We start from the raw sequence: 25,210 nt of genomic DNA on the forward strand, positions 1-25,210 counted from the left end.
CACTTATCCTATCTTCTGCCTCCATTATTCTACTGTTGGTTCCCTCCAGAGTGTTTTTGATCTCATGTATTGCATTATTCATTATATAGTGACTCTTTTTTATTTCTTTCTTGCATCTTCTCAATCCTTGTCTCCAGGCTGTTTATCTGTCACTCCATTTTGTTTTCAAGATTTCAGATCATTTTCACTATCATTATTCGGAATTCTTTATCAGGTAGATTCCCTATCTCTTCCTCTTTTGTTTGGTTTGGTGGGCATTTATCCTGTTCCTTTACCTGCTGGGTATTTCTCTGCCTTTTCATCTTGTTTATATTGCTGTGTTTGGCATGGCCTTTCCGTATTCTGGCAGTTTGTGGAGTTCTCTTTATTGTGGAGTTTCCTCGCTGTGGGTGGGGTTGGACAGGTGGTTTGTCAAGGTTTTCTGGTTAGGGAAGCTTGTGTCGGTGTTCTGGTGGGTGGAGCTGGATTTCTTCTCTCTGGAGTGCAATGAAGTGTCCAGTAATGATCTATGAGATGTCAGTGGGTTTGGTGTGACTTTGGGCAGCCTGTATATTGAAGCTCAGGGCTATGTTCCTGTGTTGCTGGAGAATTTGTGTGGTATGTCTTGCCCTAGAACTTGTTGCCCCTTGGGTGATGCTTGGTTTCAGTGTACTTATGGAGGCTTTTTGATGATCCAGCAGATGTTGGAAATTTGATCTCTGGTTCCTCTGCCTTTCCTAAAACCAGCTTCCACTGTGGAAGTTCACAGTTCACATATTGCTGAAGACTGGCTTGGAGAATTTTCAGCATTACTTTACTAACGTGTGCTGCTGCTGCTGCTGCTAAGTCGCTTCAGTAGTGTCCGACTCTGTGTGATCCCATAGACGGCAGCCCACCAGGCTGCCCCATCCCTGGGATTCTCCAGGTAAGAACACTGGAGTGGGTTGCCATTTCCTTCTCCAATGCATGAAAGTGAAAAGTGAAAGTAAAGTCGCTCAGTCATGTCTGACTCTTCGCGGCCCCATGGACTGCAGCCTACCAGGTTCCTCCGTCCATGGGATTTTCCAGGCAAGAGTACTGGAGTGGGGTGCCATTGCCTTCTCCAACTAGCGTGTGAGATGAGTGCAAGTGTGTGGTAGTTTGAGCATTCTTTGGCATTGCCTTTCTTTGGGATTGGAATGAAAACTGACCTTTCCAGTCCTGTGGCCACTGCTGAGTTTTCCAAATTTGCTGGCATATTGACTGTAGCACTTTCACAGCATCACATTTCAGGATTTGAAATAGCTCAACTGGAATTCCACCACCTCCACTAGCTTTGTTCATAGTGATGCTTTGTAAGGCCCACTTGACTTCACATTCCAGGATGTCTGGCTCTAGGTCAGTGATCACACCATCATGATTATCTGGGTCGTGAAGATCTTTTTTGTACAGTTCTTTTGTGTATTCATGCCATCTCTTCTTAATATCCTCTGCTTCTGTTAGGTCCATACCATTTCTGTCCTTTATTGAGCTCATCTTTGCATGAAATGTTCCCTTGGTATCTCTAATTTTCTTGAAGAAATCGCTAGTCTTTCCCATTCTGTTGTTTTCCTCTATTTCTTTGCATTGATCACTGAGGAAGGCTTTCTCATCTCTCCTTGCTATTATTTGGAACTCTGCATTCAAACAGAAATATCTTTCCTTTTCTCCTTTGCTTTTCACTTCTCTTCTTTTCACAGCTATTTCTAAGGCCTCCTCAGAGAGCCATTTTGCATTTTTGCTTTTCTTTTCCATGGCGATGGTCTTGATCCCTGTCTCCTGTACAGTGTCACGAACCTCCATCGATAGTTCATCAGGTACTCTATCAGATCTAGTCCCTTAAATCTATTTCTCACTTCCACTGTATGATCATAAGGCATTTGATTTAGGTCATACCTGAATGGTCTGGGGGTGTTCCCTACTTCCTTCAATTTAAGTCTGAATTTGGCAATAAGGAATTCATGATCTGAGCTACAATCAGCTCCCCATCTTGTTTTTGCTGACTGTATAGAGCTTCTCCATCTTTGGCTGCAAAACATATAGTCAATCTGATTTCGGTGTTGACCAAATGGTGATGTCCAAGTGTAGAGTCTTCTCTTGTGTTGTTGGAAGATTGTGTTTGCTATGACCGGTGCGTTCTCTTGGCAAAACTCTATTAGCCTTTGCCCTGCTTCATTCCGTATTCCAAGGCCAAATTTGCCTGTTACTCCAGGTGTTTCTTGACTTCCTACTTTTACATTCCAGTCCCCTATAATGAAAAGGACATCTTTTTTGGGTGTTAGTTCTAAAAGGTCTTGTAGGTCTTCATAGAACCATTCAACTTCAGCTTCTTCAGCATTACTGGTTAGGGCATAGGCGTGGATCACCGTGATATTGAATGGCTTGCCTTGGAAATGAACAGAGATCATCCTGTCATTTTTGAGATTGCATCCAAGTACTGCATTTTGGACTCTTTTGTTGACCATGATGGCTACTCCATTTCTTCTAAGGGATTCCTGCCCACAGTAGTAGATATAATGGTCATCTGAGTTAAATTCACCCATTCCAGTCCATTTTAGTTTGCTGATTCCTAGAATGTTGATGTTCACTCTTGCCATCTCCTGTTTGACCACTTCCAATTTGCCTTGATGCATGGACCTGACATTCCAGGTTCCTATGCAATATTGCTCTTTACAGCATTGGACCTTGCTTCTATCACGTCACAACCACAACTGGGTATTGTTTTTGCTTTGGCTCCACCCCTTCATTCTTTCTGGAGTTATTTCACCACTGATCTCCTGTAGCATATTGGGCACCTACCGACCTGGGAGTTCCTCTTTCAGTATCCTATCATTTTGCCTTTTCATACTGTTCATGGGGTTCTCAAGGCAAGAATACTGAAGTGGTTTGCCATTCCCTTCTCCAGTGGACCACATTCTGTCAGATCTCTCCACCACGACCTGTCTGTCTTCAGTGGCCCCACACGGCGTGGCTTAGTTTCATTGAGTTAGACAAGGCTGTGGTCCGTGTAATCAGATTAGCTAGTTTTCTGTGATTATGGTTTCAGTGTGTCTGCCTTCTGATGCCCTCTCGCAGCACCTACCGTCTCACTTGGGTTTCTCTTACCTTGGACAAGGGGTCAAACATCTATTTCTGCTTTATTGACTATGCCAAAGCCTTTCACTGTGTGGATCACAATAAACTGTGGAAATTCTGAAAGAGATGGGAATACCAGACCACCTCACATGCCTCTTGAGAAACCTATATGCAGGTCAGGAAGCAACGGACCGGCATAGAACTGGACATGGACCAACAGACTGGTTCCAAATAGGAAAAGGAGTACGTCAAGGCTGTATATTGTCACCCTGCTTATTTAACTTATATGCAGAGTACATAATGAGAAACGTTGGGCTGGAAGAAACACAGCTGGAATCAAGATTGCCAGGAGAAATATCAATAACCTCAGATATGCAGATGACACCACCCTTATGGCAGAAAGTGAAGAGGAACTAAAAAGCCTCTTGATGAAAGTGAAAGAGGAGAGTGAAAAAGTTGGCTTAAAACTCAACGTTCAGAAAACGAAGATCATGGCATCTGGTCCCATCATTTCATGAGAAATAGAAGGGGAAGCAGTGGAAACAGTGTCAGACTTTACTTTCTTGGGCTCCAAAATCACTGCAGATGGTGATTGCAGCCATGAAATTAAAAGATGCTTACTCCTTGGAAGGAAAGTTATGACCAACCTAGATAGCATATTAAAAAGCAGAGATATCACTTTTCCAACAAAGGTTCGTCTAGTCAAGGCTATGGTTTTTCCAGTGGTCATGTATGGATGTGAGAGTTGGACTGTGAAGAAAGCTGAGTGCTGAAGAATTGATGCTTTTGAACTGTGGTGTTGGAGAAGACTCTTGAGAGTCCCTTGGACTGCAAGGAGATCCAACCAGTCCATTCTGAAGGAGATCAGCTCTGGGATTTCTTTGGAAGGAATGATGCAAAAGCTGAAACTCCAGTACTTTGGCCACCTCATGCAAAGAGTTGACTCATTGGAAAAGACTCTGATGCTGGGAGGGATTGGGGGCAGGAGGAGAAGGGGACGACAGAGGATTAGATGGCTGGATGGCATCCCCGACTCGATGCACATGAGTTTGTGTGATCTCCAGGAGTTGGTGATGGACAGGGAGGCCTGGCATGCTGAGATTCATGGGGTCGCAAAGAGTTTGACACGATCGAGTGGCTGAACTGAACGGACCTGATGGAGGGGTTTGGTGAGCTCTTATGAATTAATGTTCCCTGGAGTCAGGAGTTCTCTGGTGTTCTCAGGATTTTGACTTAAGCCTCCTGCCTCTTGTTTTCAGTCTTATTCTTACAGTAGCCTCAAGACTTCTCCATCTATACAGCACCGATGGTAAAACATCTAGGTTAAAGATGAACAGTTTCTCCACAGTGAGGGACACCCAGACAGGTTCACAGAGTTACGTAGAGAAGAGAAGAGGGAGGAGGTTAATAGAGGTGACCAGGATGAGAAGAGGGGGAATCAAAAGAGGCGAGAGCAAGCTAGCCAGTGATCACTTCCTTATGTGCTCTCCACAGTCTGGACCTCTCAGAGATGTTCACGGAGTTATACAGAGAAGAGAAGAGGAAGGAAGGAGACAGAGGTGGCCAGGAGGATAAAACGGGGAATCAAAAGGAGAGAGACAAATCCAGCCAGTAATCAGTTCCCTAAGTGTTCTCCACAGTCCGGAACACACAACGAGATTCACAGAGTTGGGTAGAGAAGAGCAGGGGGAGGGAGGAGATAAAGGCGATCTGGTGAAGAAAAAGGAGAGTCCAAAGGGGGAGAGAGCAGTCAAGCCAGTAATCTTGCTCCCAAGTAAAAATGGGTACTGAATATTGGGTTCTTAAAGGTACAAAATTGATAACAAATACCAAAAAGCAAAGATTAAATATCTAGAGTAGAGGTTGGATTCTCAAAAGTACACTATAAAGAAAACAAACAAAGTCACAAAAATTATAATATATGAGATCCAACCAGTCCATTCTGAAGGAGATCAGCCCTGGGATTTCTTTGGAAGGAACGACGCTAAAGCTGAAACTCCAGTACTTTGGCCACCTCATGCGAAGAGTTGACTCATTGGAAAAGACTCTGATGCTGGGAGGGATTGGGGGCAGGAGGAGAAGGGGACAACAGAGGATGAGATGGCTGGATGGCATCACTGACTCGATGGATGTGAGTCTGAGTGAACTCCGGGAGTTGGTGATGGACAGGGAGGCCTGGCGTGCTGCGATTCATGGGGTCGCAAAGAGTCGGACACAACTGAGCGACAGATCTGATCTGATCTGATACATATATATAAAGTTTGCTTTAAGAAATAGGGTCTTTTTTCTCTTTGCAAAGTAATAGTAGGTTATAAAAATGAAAATTAAAGGAGTAATAGAGGACTTAAAATAATTTTTTTAATTTAAAAACGATAATAGTGAAAATATACCTAGGACTTTCTCTGGAGGTGTTGCGGACAGTGTGGGGTCAGTTCATTTTCAGATAGTTCCCTGATCTGGCTTATGTTTCTCAAGATCTATAGGCCCCTTCTTATGTAGTCGGTGCTAACTACAGGCTTTTAATCTATTGCACCTGTCATTCCAAAGGGGCTCCCTCTGTTTATTTTAGCTTCTTCTGTTTGCTGGTCTCTTCAGTGTCTAAATTCTGCCCTGACACAAGGGGGGCGGTGGCGGTCACTTCTTCTAGGCTCGCTTTTTCAGTTGTGCTGTGGGGAGGGAGGAACACTGCAAACAAATATCACTGGTGTCTGTGGGGAGTGTTTGCAGTGTTTCAGCCACACTGGGTTTGCCTCCCCCGCCCCACACCGGCTCCCGGCATGTGTGCTTTCCCAGTCTACGCTGCTCAGGCTCTAGGTTGCTCTGCTGGGAACTGTCTGATGCGGGCCCTGGGTTGCGTGCACTTCCCAGGTCTAAGCCGCTCAGGTTCAGGTACTCGGGTACTCCACAAAGGCACAGACTTGGTTGGGCCTGCGTTTTGTGCCCTTCCTCGGTCCGAGTAGCTCAGGTGACCAGGTGCTTGTCAAGCGCAGTCGCATCTTATCACCGCCCCCGTCCCAGCCGCTTGGTTTTCTGGGTGTACAACGGGCGCGCCTTCTCAGGCGTGCTGTGTGTCTCTTCTGGGTAGCTGATCTCTGGCTGCGACCCTCCCGGCGGATGTCGACCGTCCAGAATCCCAAGAAGTTTTGGTTAGCAACGAACTTTGCTTGCAGTTTGGTATAGGATGCCTCTCTGGGGCCACAATTGCCCCCTTCCAGCTATTGCTGCCCTCACCTGCCTGTCTCCAGCAGGGGATGGGCCCGGCCGCAGCTGGCTAGCTCTGCTCAGTCCTTTGTTCTGAGAGCGGGCCTGGTGGAGTCTTAGGTTAGGGCTTTTCACGGGATAGCTATCCCACAGTCTGGGTTGCTATCTCAAGCTAGTTCCCTCAGATTGCCCTTGGGGCATTCAGGCCAGGTCTTTACCCTAAGCAATGCAGCCCGCACCAATCTGTCCAGCGCCCCCTTGCTAGTGGGGGATGCAGCATCTGGGCTGCTGCTCCGCTTGGAGTTTCTATTAGGTAGGTAATCTGTGGGTTTTAATTAATTATTTATTTTTTCTCCCGGTTATGTTGCCCTCTGAGGTTCCAAGGCTAGCCACAGACCCACCGGAGAGAGTGTTTCCTGGTGTTTGGGAACTTCTCTCTTTTTAAAGACTCCTTTCCTGGGATGGATCTCTGTCCCTACCTCTTTTGTCTCTCTTTTTATCTTTTATATTTTGTCCTATGTCCTTTCGAAGACAACGGGCTGCTTTTCTGGGCGCCTGATGTCCTCTGCCAGCATTCCAAAGTTGTTTTGTGGAATTTGCTCAGCGTTCAGATGTTCTTTTGATGAATTTTTGGGGAGAAAGTGGTCTCCCTGTCCTATTCCTTCGCCATCTTCTGTGTCTCCCCTGATGCCAAGTCTAGAGCAAGGTGTCCAGGACCTGCTATGCCCAAGGAACAGATAAAGGACTTCTTGGTGACTGATGCACAGATGAAAAACTTAACACACAATAACAGAAGTTGTTACTAAACCACATCCTAATCTTTTTCCTTGCTTCCACAAGCAGATCACATCTTCAATTTGCCCATGCCTCCAGCTCTTTTGTAGTTTTAACTCTGCAACATCCATGGTGCCTATGTACAGAATCAGTTAAAAAGACTGTCAAATTCCTTTTCTCTTGAAAGTGAAAGTCACTCAGTTGCATCCGACTCTTTGCTACCCCATGGACTATACAGCCCATGGAATTCTCCAGGCCAGAATACTGGAGTGGGTAGCTGTTCCCTTCTCCAGGGGTCTTTCCAACCCAGAGATCAAACCCAAGACTTCCACATTGCAGGAGGATTCTTTACCAGCTGAGCCACCAGGGAAGCCTAAGAATACTGGAGTGGGTAGTGTATCGCTTCTCCAGTGGATCTTCCTGCCCCCGGAATTGAACCAGGGTCTCCTGTATTGCAGGTGGATTTTTTACCAGCTGAGCTACCAGGGAAGCCCCAGAGCAAACAGTTGACCCCGACATGATCAATTTTTAAAAAAAATTTTATTGGAGTAGAGTTAATCTACAATGTAATGTTAGTTTCAGGTATACAGCAAAGTGAATCAGTTATATGTATACATATACCCACTCTTTTTTAGATTCTATTCCCATATAGGTCATTCATTACAGAGTATTGAGAAGAGTTCCCTGTGCTATACAGTAGGTCCTTACTAGTTATCTGTTTTACATACTAGTGTGTATGTTGATCCCAAACTCCCAATTTATCCTTCCCTTCTTTTTCCTCCCTGGTAACTATATGTTTGTTTTCTACATCTGTGACTCTATTTTTGCTTTGTAAATAAGTTCATTTGTGCCATCGTTTTTAGATTCCACATATAAGTGATATCCTGAGATATTTGTCTTTGTCTGACTTACTGCATTCAGTCTGACAATCTCTAGGTCCATCCATGCTGCTGCAAATGGCATTATTTTATTATTTTTATGGCTGAGTAATATTCCATTGTACATATGTACCACATCTTTTTTATCCATTCATCTGTCAATGGACATTTAGATTGCTTCTACATCCTGGCTATTGTAAATAGCGTTGCAATGAACACTGGGTGCATGTATCTTTTCAAATTATAGCTTTCTCCAAATATATGCCCAGGAGTGGAATTGCAGGATTGTATGGTAAGCTATATTGTTAGTTTTTTTTAAAGAATCTCCATACTGTTCTCCACAGTGGCTGTACCAATTTACATTCCCACCAAAGAGTGTAGGAGGGTTTCCTTTTCTCCATACCCTCTCCAGCATTTATTCTTCATGGATTTTTTGATGATGGACATTCTAACCAGTGGATACCGCACAGTAGTTTTCACTTGCATTCCTCTAATAATTAGTGATACTGAGCATCTTTTCATGTGCTTTTTGGGCTATCTCTGTGTCTTCTTAGGAAAAGTTCATCTATTTTTCACCTGGTCCCAGGTGTATCTGAAGGATTACCTTTCGTCACTCTCTGCTATCACTTGTAGGGGTGTTCTGGATCATCCCTGTGTTTTGCGGGTTTGTTGGGAGAGGGAACTTGGGGAGGCTGTGCCACTGTGGAGAGGTTGTGGATTACCAGGATGCCCTCCAAGAGCTGGTCCCTCCCTTGGCTGCAGGAAATCATCCTGCAACCCTGCCCATGATGCCTGGCGGGCATCTGCAGTGGCAGCACCACACTCTGGATGAATTTCTTGCTGCTCTATATGGACCAGGCTGCTGATGTGACCAAGAACTCCTGATTCACACAATTTCTTAAACCTTCTGGGATGCAACTTGTGATTGCCAGGTAGGTCTCTGCTCACTCTACCATGCTGTGGGAGGTGTACAAAAGAGAGATCTTTCAAGGACCCTGAGCAAAGCTGTAAGGCTCCGACCAGTGCACAACCAAGGGCCACCCCTCTATCCTGCCTTCCTTGAGGTTTAGACCTAAGGATGTCTCATCCACCAGTCCCTCAAGTGTCTCATTCACTAGCGATGCTCCATACCTCATCTGCTCTTTTTTTTTTTTTCCCAAAACACCTCAAATTTTACTCATGGTACAAAAGTATTTCATAAGCGCCGTGTTGGTAGAGGAAAACACACAGCCTATAGCTCATCCTTTAAAACCAGAACAGCCAAGTGAAAAGTCAGTATTTTTTTTTACTGAAAGTCAGTATTATTTTTACTTGAAAAATTAAAACACAAACAGAAAAAAAATTAAGGTACACATTGGGAACGGAACTACTATGGTTTTTGTTTCTAGGGATGTGACATCCATGTTTTCTGGTCAGTGATGTTCTACCAAACATTGTGCTAAGCCAGTGTACGAAACCCAAGCAGACAGATGACCAGTGAGGCTGTCTGCTAGCTCCTACTGGTGCTGAGGTCGACCAGTGGAACACTATCATGATAAAGTTATTTTGACAGCAAGAAGGGGGTGCAGAGGCCTTCTCTGGTGGTCCAGTGGTTAAGTATCCTCCTTGCAATGCAAGAGACACTGGTTCAACCCCCGGCCTGGAAAGATTCCACATGCCATGGAACAACTGAACCTGTGCACCACAACTACAGAGCCTACACTCTGGAGCCCACAAGCTGCAACCACTGAAGCCCATGTGCATAGAGTCTGTGCTCTGCAACAAGAGAAGCCACCACAATGAAAAACCCTCACCATACAATGAAAAGTAGCCCCCACTCGCTGCAACTAGAGAAAGCCTGAGTGCAGCAACAAAGACCTAGTGCAGCCAAAAAATAAATTAAATAAGTAGATATAATCTTTTTCTTTTTTAAAGAGAGGAAATGCAGAGCCCTTAACGCAACAGAAAACCTGAAGAGCTGATTTACCTAGAAAGCGTTTTACGCAAACTTGCTCAAACACCAACTTGCTTGAAAAAAAGGATGCCTTTTAGTCTACTTCCACCATGCATTCATTAGTGTCAGTAATATAGGACCACCTGCTTTATAGTAAAGTCACTGATGAGGTGGTGGTTATGTCCATTGAGATTATAGTGCAAGGAGATCACAAGGAGACCGTTCTGATAACACTAAGTCCTGAGGGACATAGACCATCTGCAGGCCCAGGGACTGCTCAATCCTGCCCTGCAAGTAAGGGTCATAAAATATGATGCTGAGGGACTTCCCTGGGGGTCCAGTGGTTAAGGCTCCGAACTCCAAATGCAGATGGCCTGGGGCCGATCCCTGGTCAGGGAATTAGATCCCACGTGCGGCAACTAAGACCAAAGAATGCAGGAGATGAGGGCTGCTCCCCCGGATCAGCTTGATGTTGTGTAATGGTGTGCCTTCAACAGCTTGCCCTGCAGCCTTGATGCCTATCTGGAGGGTCACTCTCAAGGGCCTTGAACTTCTCGAGGTCCTCCCCGAGGAGGGTGATGATGTGATACATCATGGCACCATGGGGGATCTTAGTTCTCTGACCAGGGATTGAACGCATGCCCTCGGCAGTGAAAGCATGGAGTCCTAACAATTGTACCACCAGAAGTCCCCTTAATGTATATTCTTACTTCAGGGGACAGCCCTTCCTCAAAGGGCTATACAGTAAATATTTTAGTCTTTGAGGACCGAGAGATAAAATTAAGGCTATTAAGAAGGTATTCATAAAACGAAGGATGCTTCCAGCCTGCCTTATGCCCCATTTGCTTGGGATGGGCCATCCAGGGTTGGAAGACAGGATTCCTGTCCAGCTGCTGGAGACATTCTCTGGATGAAGAGTGATGGGCCCAAGGCTTGGAGATTGTCAACTACAAATTGGCACTTGCCAAGGGCATTTGCCACCTGCCTCTGCAGAGATGGAATCCTGTGCTGCTGCAGTTGCTGACTCTCAATATGCCTTGAAGGCAGTTCAGGGTGAGAGTGAGGCCCTCTGTGCTCCAGAGAAACTGGTGGGACAGGTCTTTAGATAGTCAGATATTTTCAGAAACTGATTTCATGACCCCAGTCCTTATATCTCCTCACATCTAGAGAGTGAGTGTTAGTTTCTTAGTTGTGTCCAACTTTTTGTGACCCCACGAACTCTAGCCCTCCAGGCTCCTCTGTCCATGGAATTTCCCAGGCAAGTATACTGGAGTGGGTTGCCATTTCCTCTTCCAGGGGATATTACTGACCCAGCGATCGAACACGGGTCTCCTGCATTGCAGGTGGATTCTTGACTTATATCTAGAAAAGCACTAAATCCCTTCATGATGACATCAGCTCCTCATGACTAGCAGAAAACCTCATGTGAAATGAGTGCTTGACTGCACTGAACTCCCCCTTCACCAAAATCTTATATATTGACCTTCTTTGATGATTGCTCTTTGAAGCAGTCTCTCAGAGCTATCCAAGGTGCTGTCTCCTATGTTGCAGTCCTCATTTTATCCCAAATGAAACTTAACTTACAACTCTCACGTTGTGCATCTTTTTTAGTAGACAAGATCCAGGTGAGTGGAGAGGGTGTGGGATGACCACCAAGGCCAGTTTCTCTCTGCTCCAGTGATGCCCAGTTTCCAGCCAACCTCTCTTTCCCAAGTCTGGGCTGTCTCATCTGGGTGAGCTGGCCGGAGTTGAAGCAACATGCTGAGTCACCAACCCCCAGAATCAGATGCACCCAGTCAATGCCTAGTAACTGCCAACAGAAGACACACCAACATGTAGGTGGCAGCCCATGTGATGATTACGCAGCCCAAGCTTGCTCTGCTCACCACATGATGGGCCAACTAACCATAAGAGGTGTTGAAGCAAAGAACATGACTTTATTCGGAAAACTGGCTGACCCCGAAGATGGCAGACTAATGTCTCAAGGTAACCATCTTGTTGGGGTCTGGATGCCAGGTTCTTTTATCTAAACAGAGAGGGAGAGACGGTGAGGAAGTAAAGTAAAAAGACCGTTTATCTTGCAAAGTAGGACGGGGTGTGTTAATTTCTTCTTTTCTTACAGCCGTTCACAGGTGGGCAGGGTCAGATTATCTCTCTGTGAGCTAAACAAAGGCACTTTAGTTCAAGTCAGGCAGAGGGGTAGGATCCTCTGAGGCAGTCAGTCCATAACGCATGATTATAAGAACAAAAGCAAGTCACAGTTCCAAAAGCAAGTCACAGGTCCTGCCAGCTCACCCAGATGAGACAACTGAGGCAGAATCAGTTCTTCCCTGCAACACAATCAGCTACGAAGCCTGGATAGTGGTGAGTGTTGGCTGCCATTTAGGAAGCCAGTTGGAAGCAAAGGGGGGAACAGGGACCAGAGGAAGGTGCCCCATCTGTGACTCCAGGACACTAAAGTATGAGTCCCCTGAAAGCAACTCCTGTGGCTGTACAGAAATATAAGCCTGGGCTGACTCTGCCCACGGGCCACAATCCGTCAACCCTCATAAGCTCAATATGAGGTCATTGGAAGATTTGTACGGATGTGAGAACTGGACAGCGGCAGCTGCGCGACGCAGGGGTGGTGGCTACGAGGCACAGGGGTGAAGGCTGCGCGGCGCAGGGGCGGAGGCTGCGCGGCGCAGGGGCGGCCGAGAGGAGCTACCCCATGTCCAAGGTCAGGAGCGGCAGCCGAGAGGAGCTACTCCACGTCCAAGGTAAGGAGCAGTGGCTGCGCTTTGCTGGAGCAGCCCCGAAGGGATATATGTCCAAGATAAGAGAAACCCAAGTGCGGCTGAGAGGAGCTACCCCATGTCCAAGGTCAGGACTGGCGGCCGTGAAGAGATACCCCATGTCCAAGGTAAGGAGCAGTGGCTGCGCTTTGCTGGAGCAGCCCTGAAGGGATATACGTCCAAGGTAAGAGAAACCCAAGTAAGACGGTAAGCACTGAGAGAGGGCATCACAGGGCAGACAGACTGAAACCACAATCACAGACAACTAGCCAATCTGATCACACGGACCACAGCCTTGTCTAACTCAATAAAACTAAGCCATGCTATGTGGGGCCACGCAAGATGGATGGGTCATGGTGGAGAGGTCTGACAGAATGTGGTCCACTGGAGAAGGGAATGGCAAACCACTTCAGTAGCCTTGCCTTGAGAACCCCATGAACAGTATGAAAAGGCAAAAAGATAGGACACTGAAAGATGAACTCCCCAGTTGGTAGGTGCCCAGTATGCTACTGGAGATCAGTGGAGAAATAACTCCAGAAAGAATGAAGGGAAGGAGCAAAAGCAAAAACAACACCCAGTTGTGGTTGTGACGTGATAGAAGCAAGGTCCAATGCTGTAAAGAGCAATATTGCATAGGAACCTGGAATGTCAGGTCCATGCATCAAGGCAAATTGGAAGTGGTCAAACAGGAGATGGCAAGAGTGAACATCGACATTCTAGGAATCAGCGAACTAAGATGGACTAGAATGGGTGAATTTAACTCAGATGATCATTATACCTACTACTGTGGGCAGGAATCCCTGAGAAGAAATGGAGTAGCCATCATGGTCAACAAAAGAGTCCGAAATGCAGTACTTGGATGCAATCTCAAAAACAGAAGGATCTCTGTTCATTTCCAAGGCAAACCATTCAATATCACAGTAATCCAAGTCTATGGCCCGACCAGTAATGCTGAAGAAGCTGAAGGTTTTATGAAGACCTACAAGACCTTTTAGAACTAACACCCAAAAAAGATGTCCTTTTCATTATAGGGGACTGGAATGCAAAAGTAGGAAGTCAAGAAACACCTGGAGTAACAGGCAAATTTGGCCTTGGAATACAGAATGAAGCAGGGCAAAAGCTAATAGAGTTTTGCCAAGAGAACACACTGGTCATAGCAAACACTCTCTTCCAAAAACACAAGAGAAGACTACACATGGACATCACCAGACGGTCAACATTGAAATCAGATTGACTATATGCTTTGCAGCCAAAGATGGAGAAGCTCTATACATTCAGCAAAAACAAGACCAGGAGATGACTGTGGCTCAGATCATGAACTCCTCATTGCAAAATTCAAACTTAAATTGAAGAAAGTGGGGGAAACCACCAGACCATTCAGGTATGACCTAAATCAAATGCCTTATGATCATACAGTGGAAGTGAGAAATAGATTTAAGGGACCGGATCTGATAGAGTACCTGATGAACTATGAATGGAGGTTTGTGACATTGTACAGGAGACAGGGATCAAGACCATCCCCAAGAAATGCAAAAAAGCAAAATGGCTGTCTGAGGAGGCCTCACAAATAGTTGTGAAAAGAAGAGAAGTGAAAAGCAAAGGAGAAAAGGAAAGATATACCCATTTGAATGCAGAGTTCCAAAGAACTTCCAGATGTTCAAGCTGGTTTTAGAAAAGGCGGAGGAACCAGAGATCAAATTGCCAACATCCGCTGGACCATCAAAAAAGCAAGAGAGTTCCAGAAAAACATCTATTTCTGCTTTATTGACTATGCCAAAGCCTTTGACTGTGTGTATCACAATAAACTGTGGAAATTCTGAAAGAGATGGGAATACCAGACCACCTGACCTGCCTCTTGAGAAACCTATATGCAGGCCAGGAAGCAACAGTTAGAGCTGGACATGGAACAACAGACTGGTTCCAAATAGGAAAAGGAGTACGTCAGGGCTGTATATTGTCACCCTGCTTATTTAACTTATATGCAGAGTACATAATGAGAAATGCTGGGCTGGAAGAAGCAAAAGCTGGAATCAAGACTGCTGGGAGAAATCTCAATAACCTCAGATATGCAGATGACACTACCCTTATGGCAGAAAGTGAAGAAGAACTAAAGAGCCTCTTGATGAAAGTGAAAGAAGAGAGTGAAAAGGTTGGCTTAAAGCTCAACACTCAGAAAACTAAGATCATGGCACCTGGTCCCATCACTTATGGCAAATAGATGGGGAAACAGTGGAAACAGTGTCAGATTTTATTTTGGGGGCTCCAAAATCACTGCAGATGGTGATTGCAGCCATGAAATTAAAAGGCGCTTACTCCTTGGAAGGAAAGTTATGACCAACCTAGATAGCATATTCAAAAGCAGAGACATTGCTTTGTCAACAAAGGTCCATCTAGTGAAGGCTATGATTTTTCCAGTAGTCATGTATGGATGTGAGAGTTGGATTATAAAGAAAGCTGAGCACAGAAGAATTGATGCTTTTGAACTGTGGTGTTGGAGAAGACTCTTGAGAGTCCCTTGGACTGCAAGGAGATCCAACCCGTCTATCCTAAAGGAAATCAGTCCTGGGTGTTCATTGGAAGGACTGATGTTGAAGCTGAAACTCCAATACTTTGGCCACCTGATATGAAGGGTTGACTCTTTGGAAATGCCCTGATGCTGGGAAAGATGGAGGGCAAGAGGAGAAGGGGATAACAGAGGATGAGATTGTTGATTGGCATCACTGGCTCAACAGACATGAGTTTGAGCAAACTCCAGGAGATAGTGAGGGACAGAGAAGCCTGGCATGCTGCAGTTCATGGAGTCACAAAGAATCAGACACAACTTAGTGGAAGAGATGAGAGTTGACTGAAGTGTTTAAAAGCTGATGCCAGGGGATTTCCCTGGAGGTCCAGTGGTTCAGACTTCACGTTTGCACAGCAAGGGGCATGGATTCAATCCCTGGTTGGGGAGCTAGGATCCCACATTCCCCATAGTGTGACCAAAAAATTAAACAATAATTTTTTTTTTAAGGCTGATGCCAGCAGTTCCTATCCTAGGTATATACCCAAAAGAATTGTGACCTGGAACCCAAACACATGCACACACATGTTCGTAGCAGCATTTTTCAAAATAACAAAAAGGTGGAAATAATGTAAATATCCATTAATGGGTGAATGGATAAGCAAAATATGGTTCATCTACACACTGGAATGTTACTCAGCCTTAACAAGGAGTGAAGCACTGAACACGCGCTACAGTGTGAATGAATCTTGGAAACATTATCCTCAGTGAAAGAAGCCAGACACAAAAGACCACGTAGTGTGTGTTTCCATTTTTTTTTTTGAAATGCCCAACACAGGTCAATCCATAGAGCAGGAAAGCGGACTCATAGTTGCCAGGGTCTGGGGTAGGGGAGTTGGGGAATGACTTCTTGATGGTTGTAAGGTTTACCTTTGAGACACTGAAATGCTTTTGAACCAGATAGTGTTGTACAACACTGTAAATGTACTAAACAGACTGAGTTGCTTGCTTTAAAATGATTCATTTTGGGACTTCCCTGGTGGTCCAGTGGTTGAGAATCTGCCTTCCATTGCAGGGGACACAGGTTCAATCCCTGGTCAGGGAACTAAGGCCTCAGAGCACCTAAGCCCTCAAGCAGCAACTAGAGAGGCCTGTGCACCACAATTACTGAGCCCAAGAGCCACACCTAGAGAAGCCACAGTACCACAGTGAACACCCAGCAAGGTCAAAAAAAAATTTTTTTAATATAAATAAACAGTTCATTTTATGCTGTGTGAATTTACAACAATAAAATAAAAAAGAAATAAATAAGCAAGGCCATAATAGCTTGAAGGCACAGAATGAGTCATAAGATGGCATGAGGTAAAGCAGTGTATCCAGCTGGGAAGCTACTGTACCAGTCCAAGGAAAAACTGATGGGTCCCTTAGGGTTTTAGTCTGTTGGGGCTGCTATAAGAAGCTACCCTAGACTGAGTGGCTTAAACAACAGACATCTATTTCTCACAGTTCTAGAGGCTGGAAGTCTGAGACCAGGGTGCCTGCATGGCTGAGTTCCAAAGCAAGCCCTCTTCCTGGCCTGGCCTCCATCCCTCTCTGTCCGCACACAGCAGAGAAGGAGACAGAGCATATATCTCTTACAACTCCCCTTATAAACGCACTAATCCTGTTCAGGAGGGCTCCAACTTTGTGCCCTAGCCTTTCCCCAAGGCTCCACCTCTAAGTACTATCACGTTGGAGGTATTCACATATCAATGTAGGGGCTGAGGAACAAACATAGTCTATAGCACTTAGAGTGGTAGCGGTGGGGATGGAAATGGGTGGCTGGATTTGGGATCTGGCTCGGAGGTTGAATTCATAGGGCTTGCTGAGGGTGGAACGTCATGACAGGATGGAGGAGAGGTCCAGGAGGACTCCCAGGACTTGGCTTTAGTTAGCTGAGTGGATAGTGGTTCCACCCTCTGACTGTGAGTTTCAGTGGGACTTCACTGGTGGTCCACCGGCTAAGACTCCACTCTGAATGCAGGGGACCTGGGTTTGATCCCTGGACAGGGAACTAGATCCCACATGCTGCAACTAAGAGTTCGCATACCACAACTAAAGATCCCGAATGCCGCAACAAAGATCAAAGACCCCATATGCTTCAACTAAGACCCAGTACAGCCAGATAAATAAATAAATACTTAAAAACAAACCACACACACACAAAAAACTTGTATGCATGCACACAGGAGTGTGTACAGACACACAAGCACACTTAAGCATGGGCATGCACTTGCACCTGCACACATCTGCATGCATACACTACACACATAGGTGCACACTTGCAACTATACACACACACATCCACACACTCATGCACACACATAATCACACCCACACACATGTACACACACAAACCACTCTTTGTGGGCATTTCCCATCACTCGTATTACCATTTCAAGCACTCTATAGCATTTTCTTACTTACTACGCTGGTCTTTCTCACTCCGCTAGAATAGGAGTACTTTAAGACCACAGACATCTGTCTCTCTTGCTTGCCGCTGTGCCCCCAAACCTAGAACAGTACCTGGGACACAGGAGGTGCTTAGCAAACATTTGGTGAGCAAGTGAATGATGCCAAGGTGCTCAGCAAACACTTGGCAACGACGTGGTTGGTGCCATCAGAAGGGAAAGCTGGGACTTTTCGTCTCCCGTCCCCACCTGAGTCATGTCTCCAGATGCCTCTGGAAAGTGTGAGAGGCTCTGAGTGAGAGTGAGATGGGGCCAGCCTGGGGGTGGGGAGATGACAGGAAGGAGAGGAGGGCGTGTGGGGGAAAGGGGAGGGGCCGAGCCCCAGCTCTAAAGGCAGCCCCGGGACCCACGAGTGCCTGTCGGCAGTGTGAGAAGCCCAGGCGTGTTGGGCAATCGTGGTTTCCTCTCTCCTGGCCTGAAGGATTCAGCCAGGCCAGCCAGACCCCAAGCATCTTGGGGCCTCATCCACTCAGGCATGGAAGAGACAGTTGCAAGGCCCTCGGTGTTCGTGGTGGATGGACAGACAGACATCCCATTCAGGAGGCTGGGGCACAGCCGCAGGAGACAGCCCTGCAGTGCTGCCCAGCTGGGACTGGGCCTCATGCTGCTGTTGTTGGTGGCTGGACTGGCTGTCCAGGGCTGGTTCCTGCTGCAGCTGCACTGGCGCCTAGAGGAGATTGGTGCCCCGCTGCAGGTAAGCACCACTGGGGTGGGGGTGGGGATCTCCAAGCCAATGTCACTGAGCATCTGTACGTGTGTGTGTGCAAAGATGGAGGACAGACTAAGAGCAGTCCCAGGCAAGCTAATTCACCTCTGGGACCTCAGTTTCCTCATCCATGAAATGGGCATGATAATAAGAGTCTCCATAGGGAATAAAACAAAATATTGTGTGTGTGGCACAGGCAAAGTGAAGTGAAGTCACTCAGTCATATCCGACTCTTTGCAACCCCATGAACTGTAGCCTACCAGGTTCCTCCACCCCTGGGATTTTCCAGGCAAGAATACTGGAGTGGGTTGCCATTTCCTTCTCCAGGAGATCTTCCTGACCCAGGGATTGAACCCAGGTCTCCCGCATTGTAGGTAGACGCTTTACCATCTGAGCCACCAGGGAAGCCATTCAATAAATGGGAACTGACTTTTTTTTAATTGAGATGTAATTGACATAGAACATTGTGTAAGTTTAAGATGTACAAACAACATATTGATTTGTATATAAATGCTGCAATGGCATCACATAATTATAATTTCTTCTAGTGATGGGAACTAACAAAACCTAGGTGTTTAGGAGCAGACTTCTCAGGTGCCTCAGTGGTAAAGAATCTACCTGCCAATGCAAGAGACACAGGACATTCGATTTCGATCCCTGAGTCGGGAGGATCCCTTGGAGGAGGCAGTGGCAACCCACTCCAGTATTCTCACCTGGAGAAATCCATGGACAGAGGAGCCTGGTGGGCTGCAGTCCATGGGGTTGCAAAGAGTCAGACACAACTGAAGCGACTAAGCACACATACCTCTAGGAAGCTTAATGTTTTATAAAACAGTTGTGTTGTTTGTAGCCCCCAGAACCGCCATCCTGACATGGCTAGTTGTTTGTTTGTTTTTAAAATATTTATCTGATTCCTCAGTTTGACCACTTTTAAAAATATTTTAATTAAAAAAATTTTTTTGGCCACGTCGCACAGCAGTGGGGTCAGACGTTCGCCCTTAAATTGGAAGTTCAGAGTCTTAACCGCTGGACCACCATGGAAGCCCCTGACCTAGCTAGTCATTATCAGCAGTACCCTGATCACCACTATCAGGGCTCTCACTAAGCCACTTGTCTCAGTCTGTGCGCATGTCTCTCTGCATCCGTTTCCTATGACCATGGATGTCTCTGCCACCCCTGTAGGTCTGTATGTCCCATGCCATCCTCATGCAGTCTCGGCCTTTTTTGTTTCCAGGTCCTTTTCCTCCTCGTGGCTGGACCTGATGGCCACAGGCCCACTTGGACCTGTGCTGCTATCCCACACACGTGTACCAACACAGCTACTTCCTCACTCATCTACAGCCTGTGTATTGACGTTGTCTGTCTTTGTTACTGGGTCTCTGTATGCGCAGACCCAGGTGAATCTGTAAACCCTGCACCCGTGTATCTGCCTCCATGTGTGTCTTGTCAGTGTGTCCAGGTCTGTGTTCGTGTCTGTATTCATGTGTTTGCATTTATGTACAAGTGTCCAGCCATTCAGGTGACTGTGTGTCTTCTGTGGGTGTGTGTGCTAAGTTACTTCAGTCCTGTCCGACTCTGCAACCCCATAGACTGTAGCCTGCCAGGCTCCTCTGGCCCTGGAATTCTCCAGGCTAGAATACTGGAGTGGGTTGCCATTTTCTTCTCCAGGGATTAGCCATTGCCTTCTCCAGTGGGTTGCCATTTCCTGATCCAAGGATTGAGTTCCCTAGCACTTATGTAATAAACACTTCTATAGCGCTTGCTCTGTGCCAGGCATTGTAATACACTTTCCACATGGTAATTCAAACCAGGCGTTTTCCATGTGTCCATTTACAAGAGGGGAAAACTGAGGTACTGGCTGGTTAAGAGCCTGCTGGGTGGCAGGGAGTAGAGGCAGGGCATGCACGTGGCCTTGGAGTCAACGGAGGGCGACGTCTGTACCCGTGGTCTGCGTGTGCCTCTTGGCCACGAGTCTGAGTGATACCAGGGCGTGGGCCCCACAGATCCTCACCATGGGACTGCTCTGTACTTTCAGGACAAAAGTGAGAAGCACTGGGAGGAGCTGCTGCAAGGTGAGTCAGGGTCCTGGTCCCCCCCCCCCCCAACCAGAAGGGGACGGTATGGTTCCCATGCTGCCCCCACCCCCTCACTCAGTCCATTGCCCAATGCAATTTGCACAACTGGCCCAAGCCCCACGGAAGCCCCTCCCCCAGGCCGGAGAAGCAGAAGTTTGGGTCACTCCGGAAAGGGTGAGGTTGACACCAGGAGGTGGACTAGATGACCCCTCTGGAGGCTGGCCCTTTACCCCCCACCACCACCTTCACCTCTGACCTCTGATTCTCTCTCTCCAGAGCAGAAGCCCAAGCAAGACAAACCAGCAGCACACCTCACAGGTGAGGGGGCCCTCAAGTCCTGGCAGGGGGTAAGAGGGTTCAGTGGGTCCTGGGGAGACCAGACAGACACCCCAATTGTGGCTGAGTACTCCTTTATTCATTAGTTCTTCAAAGCTGCCCAGAGCACAGACACTGCCTGAGTCCATGAATTTCTAATTTCATTTATTGAATAAACCCTTGTAGGGTGCTTACTCTCTGGCTCACACTGTGATGGGCTTTCCACCTCTTCATTCATTCGATCCTTAGCCAGGACTGTTCATAGCTCCATTTTCCAGAGAGGGAGACTGAGGCATACAGAGGTTATAAGGCTGCTGGGCCATGCTGTGTTTTGCTTATATCCTTAGTTCTGCCACTTAACAATTTCTGACAGTTTGGGCGAATCGATTGCTCTGTGCCTCGGTTTCCCCACCTGCAAGAAGGGGGTGAAAGCGTTAAGATGGAGGATAAGCAATTTATTTTGCCCCTTACTGTGCTTCAGTTTCCCTACCTGTAAAGTGAGGATAAAGTGAATGCATACATTTAAAGCCTAGCACAGAGCAAGGTGGCGCTCAGAGAGGGCTGGCGACTGGCCTGGGGTCCCACTGCAAGCAGGAGACGTGCGCTCACCAGCCCTGCTCTGTCTCCCTCCACAGGGGCCGACTTCAGCCTGACCAGCAGGGAAGGCCCGCTGCGGTGGGAGACGAAACTGGGCCTGGCCTTCTTGAGGGGCCTTAGCTACCGGGATGGGGCCCTGGTGGTTGCCCAGGCCGGCTACTACTACATCTACTCCAAGGTGCAGCTGGGTGGTACGGGCTGCTCCCAGGGATTGACCGGCTGCCTGCCCATCACCCACGGGCTCTACAAGCGCACCGCCAGCTACCCCGAGGAGGTGGAGCTGCTGGTCAACCGGCGGTCGCGGTGCGGGAGAGCAGATGGCTCCCAGGTGTGGTGGGACAGCAGCTTCCTGGGCGGAGTGGTCCACCTGGACGTGGGGGACGAGGTGGTGGTACGCATGCCCGGCGAGCGCGTGATCCAAGTCCATGACGGCACACGCTCCTACTTCGGGGCCTTCATGGTGTGAAGGACGTGGTCGGGGCTAATCTAACGTGCGTCTTCGACAAGTAAGAGACCTCAGAGGATGCCTCTGGACACAGAAGAACACGAGCGGAGGTTTTTAGAGCGGGCCTGGGGGACACCCAAACTTGACAGGTGGAGAGCTCAATGGGGACCAGCGAGGCCGAGAACCCAGCTGCCCCAGGAACCAGCAGGCACCTCTGAAGGACCAAAGGAGACTGCAGGCCCTGCAGTGGACAGCACTGAGGGGGTCTGTTAGCCCCCAGGCAGGGGCTAAAGCTGGTCTTGATATTCAGGGAGGGGTGAGGGGTGGCTATTTATACTTCTGACTCAGATCAAAGGGACATGGTGATGGTGGTGGTGGTTGGCTAAGACAGGAAATTGTATTTATACTTTTGATTCAGATTAAAGTGGGACACTGGGGTCCGGGGAGTTGACTGAGAACAGAAAATTTCTTAACACCCTCTACCCTCTCACAAGTGTGGGTGGAGTCTGGGGGTTGGTGAGGATTTATCCTCAAGAATCACCCACCCTGGAGAGCCCAGCCCAGCCCAGCCCTACCCATGGTCATAGTCATGACCCAAGTTCCACCCATGGGGCTTGCGGCCACACCACAGCCTGGCCACGAAGCTACACTCAGAGAAGCAGGCGTAGGGACGTGCTGGGAGGTGTTCAACAACCAGCTGTCCCCGGAGGGGACACCCATTTCCTTGGTGTAAATATTCCCTCTGTGGTTGGTTTCTGGCTCCCAGTGTATATCATCCACAGGTTGGCTGACACCCAGCACCGCTGTTTCAGCACCCAAGCTAGAGGCTGGTGCACAGGCACTTAGAAAATGTTTCTAGAGAGAAAAAGAAAAAGAGAGAAAGAGAGAGTGAGAGAAGCAAGGGAGAGAAGGGAGGAAAAATTAAAGAAAGGTGGAAAGAAAGAAAAGGGGAAAGAAGAGAAAGATGGATAGATAAAGACAGAAAAGAAATAAAGGTGGAAAGGAAGGCAGGAACAAAGGGTGAAAGAAAGGTAGAAAGAAAGGGTGAAAGAAAAGAAAGATGGATTGATAGAGAAAGAAAGAAAAGGTGGAAATGAAGGAAGAGTGAAAGGAAAGAGAAAAGGCATAAAAAGTGAAAGAAAGAAACTGTCATCACAGCTACAGCATCCCAGAGAATCACAAGATCAGCCACTCCTTGACAACCATAGACACATACACACCAAACACCAGATTCTCACACAACCTGGAAGTCCTAGACAGCAGAGCAAAGCCTCAGTCACAGACACGCATCGCAACCACATACGACACAGTCACACACAAGTCATTGTCACAGCCTGTCACCCACACTGGGCCGTACAGTCACACCACGTATGACACACGGGATGCAATGCTTTTCGTGTCAGACTTCCACATGCTGCATCACGGTCACACCCATCATACACACTTGCAGCCTCACAATGACACACACACATAGCCAGTTCTTCCCAGCCACCTCACATCCTGGGGTGAGGACCAGACTTAGTCTGTAGCCCTTGGATCACTGGCCTTGGAAATAAATGCTGAACATTGCAGCTGGTCTGTCTAGTTCTTAGGGGGGCAGGTGGCTCATGGAGGCCCAGGGACAGCTGGAATGACCCACAGAGGTCACTTTTACAGCTGAGAACTCTGAACCCAGCTGACCCAACTCCATGCAGGAAGTTTAGCGGGGAAACCAGAGACCTGGTGCCCAGGTGTGCTTTAGCCTCAAATCCACAGTTCCTGAGAAAGCAGAGGCTACACACTTCAGTACCCTTCTTGCTGACATTCAGCACAGACTGGCACTCTACCCAGCCAGCTGGGAGCTTGGGGTAACAGGGCATCCAAGAGTGTGGGAAGGGACAGGTAATGATATGCTTACAGACCTGATGCTTTATGCAAATGAGCATGGACCCAGGAAGCAAGGTTTCCCTGGACCCTAGGAGCTCAGACCCCAGAGGAGAATGAATCACTCTTGTTATTGTTGACACAGTTGCCTGGTAAAAGGGTGAAGGGAACCAGCTTTGCCATCTGATGGTCTTGGGTTCCAAGTCTACTCTGTCATTTCCTGGCCATGTGACACAGGAGCAAACCCCGTCACCTCTCCATGCCCAGTTTCCTCATCTGTGAAATACTAGGTAACAAGGATTCTTACCTCCTGGGTTTATTATAAAGATGAAATCAGATGAGGGACTCCCCTGGTGGTCCAGTGGCTAAGACTCCGCAACTCCCAAAGCAGGAGGCCCCGGTTCAATCCCTGGTCAGGGAACTAGATCCCATATACCGCAACTGAGAGTTTGAATGCTGAAACTAAAGATCCCTCGTGCCACAACTAAGACCCAGTGCAGCGAAATAAATAATTTTTTTTTTCAAAAAGAAACAGTGAATTTTAAAATCAGATGAGGAAAAAAGCCACTTGGTATGGTGCCTGGTATGCAGGAAGAGATCCATAAGTACATGAGTGTCATTTAGAGATATTAAGGAGAGCATTTGTCAGGCATGTCCCCTGCACCAGGCATCTTGTGCAAGTCACATCCTTTTATTTTTTAAATGAAGGATAATTGCTTTACATAATTTTGTTGTTTTCTGTCAAACATCAACATGAATCAGCCATAGGTGGCGAGTCACATCTTTATCTGCACCTCTGGGCAGGAGTTGCTGTTGCCCCCACTTTCCAGATGCAGCAACCAAGGCTGGGTGCCTCCCCGACCCCACTCTGCCCACACCAAGGGCACCCAGCTTCATGCCTCTTTGGCTGGGCTGGTGGGAGGTGAAACAGCCCCAGGGGCCCAGCCTCCACCCATGCTGGAGTTTCCTTTACTCTCTTCGTGGTCTTTCTGTTTCCGTGGCTTTGATGAGAAGACCGGGGTGTGTGCGTGTGTGTCTGAGGGGGACTCATCAAAGTCACCAGCAGCCACCAACATCTGCCTGGGGATGGAACCTCTACAGAGTTGAGCCTCCTAAGATCACCTTTGGGAGGGGCTTTGATTTCAGATAAAGTGCGGGAGCAGGAAGCCCCCAGCCCAGGCCAGTGACCTATTTACAACTTCTTAGAAGTCTATCTACTTGATTTCCGCTACCACCACCGGTATCTTTTCAGATTTCACCCTCTCCCCGCCCCATCATCTCTTTCTCAATACCCAAAGTCTCCTGTCTTCACTTGATACCACCCCACCCACCGCGCCCGCCCCCCCACCCCTGCCCTGGAACAGAAAACTCTTCTCCTTCTCCCCCTCTCTTGCCAGGATCCAGAGGTAATAGAAGGAAAAATCATAGCAATTAAATTGTTTCCTACTTTCCTGTGATGACACTATGCCCCTCCCTGCTGCGTTATTATGCCATACAAACAGAGATGCATCGTCTCCAAGAAACAGAACCTGCATGATTGGGGAAGAACCTGCATGCCATGTGGCCC

At 47.4% G+C, this 25,210-nt stretch overlaps 1 protein-coding gene and 1 pseudogene across 2 annotated transcripts; one reads left to right on the plus strand and one right to left on the minus strand.

The window, feature by feature from the left end:
* Window positions 1-7,659: 7,659 nt before the first annotated feature.
* Window positions 7,660-10,450, minus strand: LOC133252079 (C-terminal-binding protein 2-like; annotated as a pseudogene).
* Window positions 10,451-17,873: 7,423 nt separating this feature from the next.
* On the plus strand, window positions 17,874-23,013 carry TNFSF14 (TNF superfamily member 14). 2 transcript variants are annotated; one of them, XM_061422439.1, is made up of 4 exons: window positions 18,026-18,336; window positions 20,384-20,420; window positions 20,700-20,741; window positions 21,374-23,013. In XM_061422439.1, exons 1-4 carry the CDS (start codon window positions 18,118-18,120, stop codon window positions 21,799-21,801), a joined length of 726 nt encoding a protein of 241 aa, XP_061278423.1. In that variant the 5' UTR covers window positions 18,026-18,117; the 3' UTR covers window positions 21,802-23,013. The 2 variants fall into 2 exon arrangements, with proteins under 2 accessions (XP_061278422.1, XP_061278423.1); XM_061422438.1 differs by lacking the exon at window positions 20,384-20,420 and having other exon boundaries at window positions 17,874-18,336.
* The last annotated feature ends 2,197 nt before the right edge of the window (window positions 23,014-25,210 follow it).

This window comes from Bos javanicus, chromosome 7 (assembly GCF_032452875.1).
Source record: "Bos javanicus breed banteng chromosome 7, ARS-OSU_banteng_1.0, whole genome shotgun sequence".
Taxonomy (NCBI): domain Eukaryota; kingdom Metazoa; phylum Chordata; class Mammalia; order Artiodactyla; family Bovidae; genus Bos; species Bos javanicus.